We start from the raw sequence: 10073 nt of genomic DNA, 5'->3' as shown, positions 1-10073 counted from the left end.
ACAACACAAAGTTGGCGGAGGAATTGGGCCAGGGCACCTCTCCAGGTCAGGCGGACTTGGCACGTGACTTGTTGCCTCCCCATCCTCTACGCTCAGGCTCTCAAAGGCCTCAGCTCAGAGCACTGCCCACTCTGGGGCCCACTGGCCTTGAAGACCGCAGCATTTCTGAAGCACATGGGGGTGAGCCTTGTGGGGGGGCCCGGCTTCAAGGCTACTGGCGGCAGGAGGCTTGGGATTCAGGGCCCTCCACATCAATGCCTCCCTTTCTTTAGATCCAATGCCTGTGAGGGCTGGGACATGCTCCCTCCAAGAACAGCAATCACGGATGTTGAAGAAGTCTGCTCAGATAACTGAGACACCCCTCTTCCTGGGGGCGTGCCTCTGCTTCCAAAAAGCCGGTAACAAGAGTAAAAGGAAACTTGCTAGACGTCCCAGGAGAGGATGATTCCTGGGCTGGGGGAGAGGGTTCCATTCTCAAGTGGCAGGAAGGGACTTGGGCACATCTATCACCGTGGAGAGAGGAAAAGAGGCACCCCCAGTCCCTGCAATGCTCCCATGTAGGAGAGTCAAACCCAAAAAGTTCTTTCCATCAGATCTCTTCCTCTGCATCCCTCCCTTCTCACCAGGGCTGATCTGGTCCTCCCACATACTTTTCACTAGGGTCCAGTTGTGCCTTTGGGATTCCACAGCACAATCCCAGACACCTCAGTGGGCATCCCCAGAACTGGGACTTGAGCACTAGAGCAGATGAGTCATCAGAGACCTTCACTAGCCTTGGCAAAGGCACCTCCTACCCCCACTCCAACGTGGTACTTTGCCCACTTGGAGCAGCTGACCATACGCAGTGTGTGGATGTGGAGGTGGCTGGGCATGGAAGGGCTCTCCAGTACACGAGTTAAGGTATGAAAAAACAGAATTCCTCCAGTCAAACATCCTGATGCCTGAGATCCAACCAGAGCCTGGAAGCAGTGGTCCCACTGGTCCTGTTTGGCCCCCTGCAGCCTACCTGCTCCTTTGTGGGCAGAAAGCCACTGACAGCTGTTCAGGGCTTTTCTTACACCCGGGCTTCCTCCCACCTGTGCCCCTGGTGAGCCAGACCCAGAGGTCTGGCACTGAGGCTCAGTGGGGTTGTGCCAGGGATACAGGGCTAAGAGCCTGATTTGACCAGTCCTGGAACCAGAGACCAAAGCTGAAAGGAGGGAGGGAGGGACCCAGGTGGAAACTTGGAACTTTATTAAATACTCATTCACCCATTTGCCACCACCAACCAGAGCAGGAAAAAAAATTATCAAAATGGAATTTTAAAAAACCAAACCAAACAAATGAAACCCAATCCCCAGTATATACAGGGCTAACTCCCTGCCTCTCTGCCACAGAGAGGACAGGGGGCAACTGGGGGCGGGTGGGGCTGGGCACCTTTTCTCCAGCCACAGGCCCCTGAGCAATTCTGACTATGATGGCAGGAAATCCCTGCTGCCAAATGGCCAGGCATCTTGGCAGTCCTCCAGGGAGGTGGTTATTGCTGGGAGGAGCAGGGCTGAGCCTGCTCTGCCCCTACTGGGCTGAAAAGCTGTCTGCCCCTTCCCCTGGTGGGCAGTGACCAGTCAGAATAGAGGACCAGTCCCCACAGCAGTCCCAATTGCCACCTGAGAAGGGGAGTGGACTGAGGGCAGGAAGGTTGTTCTCTGGAGGAAGGAGGGTGGGCACCCAGCTGATTCTGAGGGGAGGATGCCCCAGTGCATCCTGGTGACCAGCTCGTCCTCTTTAGCTCCTGAGGATGACACACTCCCCCGATTCCAGCTGTTCGGTCTTCCTCTTGGGCAGGGCCCCTGGACCCTTCAGTGAGGCTGTTTTCCTGTCGCCTTCTCACCCCGGAGACCTATGTGGCCACCTTCTATGTGTCAGCCACAGCCCGGGCTCTTGGAAGCAAGGATGCCTGTGTGGCATGGCACCTCCTCCAACACGGTGTGGGACCCAGCTCCCTGGGACTCAGCAGCCGTTCTCGGGCTCTGTAGCCTCCAGGGTCACGGCCCCTTGCTGCATGGCAGCGGTGGCTACACTGATGGCCTCCTCTAAGGTCTGCTGCTCCTCCAGCTGTGGAGAAGGGGGTGGAGAAGGAAGGAGAGAATGAGACACTCCCCACTACAGTCTAGTGCTCGTCAGTACGCGGTCTACTTTTCTGAATCCCCTCCATCCACTCAGTGCCACATCCTGAGCAGTTAGTAGGGCCCCAATTAACAGGAAGTTCACTGACTAGAGTCCTAGCAGGCTAAGCGTGGCCAGGGAGCCACAGAATGGTCCATGGTCAGAGAGTTGGGCCTGATCACAGAAGGGAATGACTGGCTGGAGGGGACCTTAGTCATCATCTACTTTAGCCCCACTTGTTTTCCTGATGAAGAAACAGACACACGGAGAGATAAGGGGTTTAGACGACCACGTGTGTTGCCATCGAAATTATTCTAAAGGCCAGAGGGGGCTTCACCACTCTGCTTCAGTCAAGAAAGAGCCTGAGACAGGTGTGTGGATGCAGGCAGAAAGGGATTTGTCTTCTGAAATGAGCTCTTTTTGGGCCGAATGCCCTTCTCTTCAACATCTCTACCTCATTCATTTCCCTCCCATCCTTATTCCTTTCTCAGGGTATTGGACCTCTACACCCACCTGCACCGCAATGTGCGTTCCGTTGGCTGTGGCCAACAGTGCCACCTGTTGGTGATGAAGGGATGCTACACTAGAGTCTTCGGCCACCACAGCCCCAGAGGTAATGATTGTAACCTGAAATATAAAAGAAGGTTTTCCTAACCCACCTACATTACTCTCCCTCCCCCAATCCAAATAAAAATGTCTTAAGCAAGGTGGCTAGAAACAAGCCAGAAAGGGATGGATAAAACCACTATAGGTCAGATTAATTAGCACAGGGCTCAGAGCTTAGTGAGATGGTATTTTTCTCTTAGAGGCAACTTAATTTAGGGATTTTTGAATCATAGAAGGTTAGAGCTGTCAAAGGCCCAAAGACCATTTAGTCCCCTCATTTGGAAATGGACTGGTCCATGGAAAAGTGACTTGCCCATGATAGCAAAGCCAAGCAAATTAGAAGTAGATCAAGATTTAGAAACTGTCTCATGACCCCCCGTGAAACTCTTTTCGAGAGGAGAGTTGCTGATGGCCCAGAGGAGCCGCGGGGGGAGTCTAGGTCCTGTAAAGAAGGCATGACTAAGTCAGCCTGCACCGTAACGCCCACCCCACACAAAGGAAGGACAAGAGAACAAGAAACCCCAAGCAAACCGCCTGGTCATACGGGCTGTGTCTGCGTGCCATCAGCGCTGACCATGGTGACCGTATGTGTGCCAGATGTGGCAAGGTCATCGTCCTCACTGGGTATGGTGAGGGTGGTGCTGCTGTGCTGGGTCACCATGCTGATAGCGCTCCCCAGGGCCTGCAGGTCTTCCGGGGACAGGCTGACCTGCCGATAGGAAGGAAGATGAGCTGGCAGTGCAGCGGAAGGTTGTGTGAAAGCCCCTAGGTGGACATACCTGCTTTCCCAGACAAGGGTAGCTCACCAATAAGCTAGCCAATTAGCTTCAAGTTATAGAGGTGTAGGGGGACAGGGACAAGCGAGTAAAACAGGTCTCAGGTTGCAAAAAGCTGGCCACTTCTATTTACCACCGCTTTGCCTTGGGGTTCTGCTCCATGCAGTTTGGGGTCTCGACCCAATTTAATCCTCATGTCAACTCCAAAAGACAGAAGTGCACTTGACAGTGAGGGTGCTGACAAGGGTCATGTTATACTGCTGGCTAGAAACTCTAGCTTCCAGACCCCATGCCATGATCTGGCCCCCACATCAACATGCTTCTCTTGAGAAGGATATCCAAGTGTCTCACTCAGACGATCAGGACCTGTCAGCCTCCATGTAAAGGGGAAGCTAGTGACTGCACTCTAAAAGTTCCAGAGGTTGAGGTGAAAGCATGAGGAGAAGAGGCTGGCTTACAAGACTGGCTACCCTCAGCCTCAGCTCCCTGAGATCCACAAGGCTAAAAAGAGAAACTGGGTAGAGGTGGGGCTGTCAGAACTTCGGGACTCCCCAGAGAGAGAGAGAGAGAGAGAGTACCAACCAGAGCGGCCCACCGTACTCCTTCCCCAGGGCGTGTACCTGTTGGGCACCATCCTGAGTGATCAGAGCCACCTGGGGGGCCCCGTCCTCCTCGGTCACCATGGCCACTTGGGCTGGGATGGCATCACCTTCTTCTTTCACCTCCGAAAGGTAAGCAATGCGTGGTCGTTTGGGTGGCAGGCTCTCCTCGGCTGCACACGCGGCTAGGAGAGGAAAGCCCAGGCTTACATCTGCCACCAGCTGGCCGCGGGAGGCCTGGCCTGTCCCCCCTCACACCTCCCATCCACACCCCTCACCCTCGAGCTGCTGTTGCTCATAAAGGGCCTGCTCGCTCTCCTCCGTGGCCTCCAGCTCGCCGTGGGCGCTGCGCTTGTGCATGGCCAGGGTGGAGGTCTGTCGGTACGTCTTGCCGCAGGTGCTGCAGGTGTAGGGCTTGCAGTGTGTGTGCACCACATGGTGCTTATACAGGCTCGAGTACTCGGTGAAGCGCTTCCCGCAGCCTGGTACCGTGCAAACGTATGGCTTCTCCCCTGGGGACACTGAGCTGTGAGGGGGGTGGGAACTGGGGCTGGCAAGGGGAAAACTAAGGGGATGGGAGGGGGAAACAGGGCTGGTGGAGCGGGAGCCAGAGGGAGGGAGAGGGACTGACACCCAGGACTCTGAAAAGACACAGCTGGAGATAATGGCCAGTGGAACACAGAGGGGACAGAAGTGTGGGACCACTGAGCCCAGAGATGAGGTAGGGAGAAAATGGGGAGATGAGGGAAGGCTGGGTGAGGTGAGTGAAGGCACTGGCGGGGGCCGCTGGGGGCTTGGAAAGTTGAAGGCTGTCAACAGAAGAGGCAGGAGATGGGGGTAACCGATGTTATCAGGTGCGATGGGAAAGTGAGGGGACACATGTGGCCGAGAGGTGACACAGAAGGCTGGATGAGGGATGTGACACTGGGGAGGGTGAGGATACACAGGAGTCATATGGACAGTGGAGGCGGTGAGGAGGTAGGGTGACATTTCACTCTGCTTTTCCCCCCTCACGACTGACCCTGGCCTTTCCCCAAGAGCTCAGGTGTGGGGAGCAGGCAGGGAGCTGAGAGAGCTAGCTGTATGTTGGACTTAACCAGGGAGGAACCGCTCACTTCAAGTGAGACCGTGGTTCTGGCGATATGGCCGGAACCACAGAACCCCCTCTCCCCGCCCATGGGCCAGCCTGGACTGGCCAGCAGAAGGGCTCTGGGCTAGGAGCCGAGACCATTTCTCAGGTCAGAAAGCCTGTGGTTGAGGGGGCTGGGGCCTCAGAGGGGGTGCTTCTCGCATGCCAGCTGGCCCACCTGTGTGGATGCGCACGTGATTCTTGTAGTTGGTGGCGCTGGTGAAGCCCCGGCCACAGTGGGGCTCGGGGCAGGTGTAGGGCCGCTCGCCTGTGTGGGTGCGCACATGTACCTTGCGGATATTTGATGTGGTGAAGGAGCGGCCACAGCCCTCAAAGGGGCATCGGAATGGGCGTTCACCTGTGGAAATGGGGTGGGTGAGGGGGACCGCTCAGGAAGGGAGGTTGTGCCAGAGTGAGGAGCTCCAGGTCCAAATGTGAACAGGGCAGGGCCCAGCCTACCAGTGTGGGTCCGGACGTGCTTCTGCAGGTCTCCTGAGGTCTTGAAGGCCTTGCTGCACAACTCCTCTGGGCACTTATATGGCTTCTCACCAGTGTGGGTGCGCACATGGCTCTTCAGCCCATATCCTGTCCACATGTGGGAGGGAGGGATGAGAAGAGGCTCTGTGGGGCCTCATCCCCCTCATTATCCTAATTCAGAGGTTCTCCACCTTAAGGTCTGCTCCAGCCCTCCTCAGGCACAAGAAGCCTATGTCGACCTCTCTCCCAATCCAGCCTGGGCACATAAGAGGGGCTAGAAAAGCCCACACTTTACTCTTCAAGGGAGCCAGTGCCAGTCTAGAACAAGGGTCTGAGAGCTACGGCTAAAGGTTTCAGAGGGGAAATGAAGGCCGGAGAGATGCAATGGACCAAATACCCCACAGCTGATGCAAGAGGTGGGGGTCTCTCTACCAAGCCCCCAGGCTCCTTTGGCTGGCCTGGCTTATGCTGCCTCTCACTTCCATAACCGGGTTTCTTCCAGAGACGGCACCCTACAAGACAGAGTGCTCTGACAGCAGTCTCTCTAGGAAGGCAGGAAATTCCCAAAGCGAATCTAGAACTCTCTGTCCTCAACGGGAAGCAGGCCACCTTTAGTCTTCTTCCAGGTAAGTTACCTGTGGCAAAGGCCTTTCCGCAGCTGGGGAAATCACACCTGTACGGACGGTCACCCGTGTGAGCTCTTTCATGCACCTGTGGGGACAAGCAACCATGGGATTCAGAGGGACGAGGGTAGGAATATGCTCTTTGGTTTTCTTTAGAGCTCAGAGCATCAGTACTGGCCACTACCTTTACTTTGCCTCTTTAGCTGAGAGGCCACCTCCTCCAGAGGGCACTCTCTGATTCTCTTCCTTCCTGCACATGTGTGTCACAGGCCCCTGGGCTGACATTTCTGTACACTCATACCTTCCTTCCAGTAGCCAGTGAGAAACTTGAGAGCAAGGACTCGTTCTAGTTAACACAGGAAGGTGAAATTACAGCCTGGGCGGGGCAGGGGAGGAACAGCAAGGCTGAAAGCTGTGTGTGACAACCTTACCTTTAAGTGATGAGCAGTGGTGTAGAGACGCCCACAGCCCTTGTAGCCACAGCGGAATGCTCTGTCCCCAACCTGCTGTCCTTTGCCGTTATGGGGAGCCTGGCTGTCATGCAGAACCTGAGGAAAAAAATCTTGAGGTTCCTGTATGTATTCTCTCTCTTCAATGATGAAAGGGAAGAGGTAGGATATAGGGCCCAGCTGACAGCTCATAACCCAATAAATAGGGTTAAACCTGCCAGAGGGAGAAGGGCAACCTGGGATGATAGATCCAGACAGACAGGAAATATACAATGAAGCACCCTACAGAACAAACAGCGCTGGCATGTGAAGTCACCACCCATCTCTAACAGATAGAGGGAGGGCTAAATGTCACAGGGGCATGACAGCTATGGAAGAAAGGGCATCCCCTAGACAGCTAGGGTAAGGTGGCCTTTCAGGCCACCCCCGAGTGAGGCTGAGATTCAGCAGCCCCCACTTTTGGCCACACACACTTCAGAGGCCACAGCTCTGGACAGTGTTATCCTCTGATGGGAGGAGAGCCCTCCCTCCCAGTGGGAAACCTGTGCTCAGAACGGGCATTCACAAGGGGCCTGCTGTGGGGATGAACTCACCTGGGCTCACCAGAGTGAGGTGACCATAAGCAGCAAGCTGCAGAAGTGCCCAGGGCAGGCCAAGGCAGGGGCCTGCAGGTCCTCGCCAGAAGTCTAAGCTCTAACTATAGCCCCCAGCTGACGGGCAAGTCCTTCTCTGTCATGTCTACTGGGAACATTGCTAAAGCCACCTGCTTCACACCAGCCTCGGGCCTCAGGGAGCCCTCACTGCTCTTCTGCTTTCCTGGGCCAGATCCTGTAGGGACTGTCCCTTAGTATTTGTTTCTGGGACACTTTGGCCTTCCCGGGAGCACCAAAACAGAACTCTGGAAGTTATGGGGAGTAGGGAGCAGATGGGTGAGGCCAAATTCATGGCAAGGTCTGTCTAGTCAGCTCCAGGTCTGGAGGTCAAGCAGCTGACAAAATTTCATGGACACTTAAGCAGCTGGTGAGTGGTGGGGGAGTGTCACAGGCAGCCAGGCCTGCTTGGCGGGCTAACCCACTCAGGTGTTTGGATTTCCCATGTGTCACTTGCTCTCAAGGGAATCAAGGAACTTCAGGGTTGGAAGTGACCTCTGAAGTCATCTAGCTCTATCTCATCCTCCCAGAGGAACGAGCTGAGGCCTAGGAGTGGAATGACTCGCTCAAGGTTAGACTAGGCAGAGGCAGAGCCAGCATGGATCTCAGGGCTCATGACTCAAAGCCCAGTTGTCTTTCTAACAGCAGCAAGTCTCAAATATGGCTTCTAAAATACACCACAGGGAACGGTGGCAGGAGTGGGCGTAGCCCTAAGTGGTCCGCTCTAAACTTTTGTGCTTCATTTTGATAAGACAAGAGAATTTCTTCTCCTTTAACATAGCCACATAGTTTTATTATAAAAACAACTCACCCCAGTCTTTGGGTAACACTAGTGCTCCAGGGAGCCCCACTGTGTCCACCCTGAGGCTCTACAGCTCATCCTAGTGAGGCTGCACTCCAGTGTGGCATGCTCAGAGATCTCTGTGCCCTCTTACCCCATGGGCAGGACCCTAGCTCCCACGGAGAGAGCGCTGACTGTTGACACTGGGAGAGCCAAGATCCTTTTCCCTCACAGCTAAGCTACTGTGTGGGCCTTGTGTTCCAGGAAGCTCAGGTGCTCTGTTGCATCTGCCCTTGTCGTTGCCTACTGAGGTTATTTTTCCAAATGGCTACGTGAGTTGCAGAAAAGAAATAAATACCAGAACATCTGACCTCAGTGGCCTGGAAAACTATTAAAAGTCACTGGCAAGGGCATTCTCAGTACAGAGGATTATTACAACAGCAAAAGTGAAGCTGGGTCTAAATTGCCACTCTACAGATGGCACCATTTCTTACAGCCGCCTTCCCTCTGCAGAAGCATCATAAGCCAGGGCAAGTGTCAACAGCTGTTGGTGGCCCCATGTTATGCACACCCTGGATGGTGATGTGAGAGATGAGTCGGGGAGGCAGCGTGGAGGGACAAAGGGGGTAGTTCAGGCCACGCCCAAGCACAGGATGGCCCTCGTCCCCTAGGGTGGTGGCAGTTTTGGCCAAGGGAGCTGATGGGCAGCATCAGGCTTTGTGAGCTCACCTTGCTGGCATACTGCTCCAGGGCCACCACTGTGTCTGCGCTGAAGCCCTCATCGTCCTCTGCGGCCAGGTCCTCCAAGCCCACCTCTGTCTGCACGGCCAGGATGGCGCTGTCTGACGGCACAGCCACGGGGTGATGAATGTAGGCAGTGGAGCCGTCTTCCAGCTGGACGGCCTCCAGGGCACTGGGGTCATAGCCCTCTGCAGGGAACACGCGGTTAGCCCAGATGCTGCACAAGGGCAAGAGATACAGCTGGGACCCTGGCTTTAAGGTAACGAGAGGTACATATATCAAGGAAGGTTTCAGCATCTCCTGGTCCTTCACCTTGGTGATTCACTCTGGCTGGACCTCCTTCTGGGGCCACCTCTCCTGAGGACAAGGTCTCCTATGGGGCACTGACTGGGAACTCACAAGCTCCATGAGCACCTGAGGGGACCATCATCATCTTGGCCTAGATGACCCTAAGAACCTCCTAACATCACCTCCTCTAATTCCCTCCAGGCAGCACAGCATCCAGAGGGATCTCTGCAGGACACATATGAGATCGTGTTATCAGATGGTTCAACCACTTCCCACTGGTCTCAGGATAAAGACCAACAATAAAGCCCTTATCTTGACACTCAAGGCCCAGTGCACTGGCCCCCGCCTCTCTCATCTTACCCACCCCCCTCCTCTACCTTCTGGCCTTCAGCAGTTCCTTCAAACATGACATTCTTCCTCCTCCCATCTCTGAGCCTCACACGCTGTTCCTTCCTTCTCTTGGGAGTACAGAACCCTCCCTGCCATCCCTCTTCCCCCAGCTAAGTCTACCCTTTAGCTCTCAGCCCAAGCATCACTTCCTCAGAGAAGCCCTCCCTGAGCTGGATCTCCACTTGGGATGATCTGTTCATTGGTGACAGCATGTCTCACTTCTGTTTCCTACACTAGACTCTAGAAAAGCAGGGACTGTGTCTGCCTTTGTCCTCTCTTGTACACTCCACACCTAGCACAATGCCTGGCATGCAAGAAACTACTTGTAGAAGGAATAAACCGTTATTCCTCATTACCTTAGAGGCTTCAGTCTTTTTTTTTTTTTTTTAATATTTATTTTTGAGACAGAGTGAGAGACA

At 54.6% G+C, this 10073-nt stretch overlaps 1 protein-coding gene and 1 long non-coding RNA gene across 9 annotated transcripts in view; one reads left to right on the top strand and one right to left on the bottom strand.

Moving 5' to 3' along the window:
- Window positions 1-1211: 1211 nt before the first annotated feature.
- ZNF76 (zinc finger protein 76) overlaps window positions 1212-10073 on the bottom strand; it is a 32954-nt gene continuing 24092 nt past the window's right edge. For 3 of the 8 annotated variants that reach the window (XM_060615278.3, XM_060615276.3, XM_060615277.3), the window contains 10 exons: window positions 8965-9164; window positions 6787-6903; window positions 6368-6443; window positions 5715-5840; window positions 5434-5613; window positions 4405-4935; window positions 4148-4311; window positions 3296-3460; window positions 2659-2772; window positions 1212-2094 (listed from right to left, as the gene is read on the bottom strand). In XM_060615278.3, the coding sequence (XP_060471261.1) occupies window positions 1990-2094; window positions 2659-2772; window positions 3296-3460; window positions 4148-4311; window positions 4405-4935; window positions 5434-5613; window positions 5715-5840; window positions 6368-6443; window positions 6787-6903; window positions 8965-9164 (1778 nt within the window). In that variant the 3' untranslated portion in view covers window positions 1212-1989. Of the gene's footprint in view, window positions 2095-2658; window positions 2773-3282; window positions 3461-4147; window positions 4312-4404; window positions 4936-5433; window positions 5614-5714; window positions 5841-6367; window positions 6444-6786; window positions 6904-8964; window positions 9165-10073 lie in introns of those variants that run through there. The other 5 variants (XM_060615281.3, XM_060615279.3, XM_060615282.3 and 2 more) reach the window with 5 other exon arrangements.
- Window positions 9148-9583, top strand: LOC132666967 (uncharacterized). Its single transcript, XR_009604922.1, has 2 exons — window positions 9148-9235; window positions 9466-9583. It is a non-coding gene; the product is annotated as an uncharacterized LOC132666967 (long non-coding RNA).

The sequence above is a fragment of the Panthera onca genome, chromosome B2, assembly GCF_046562875.1.
Source record: "Panthera onca isolate mPanOnc1 chromosome B2, mPanOnc1 haplotype 2, whole genome shotgun sequence".
In the NCBI taxonomy this organism is placed as follows: Eukaryota; Metazoa; Chordata; class Mammalia; order Carnivora; family Felidae; genus Panthera; species Panthera onca.
Note: the sequence above shows the minus strand (reverse complement) of the source record. Positions and strands in the feature narration are given on the sequence as shown.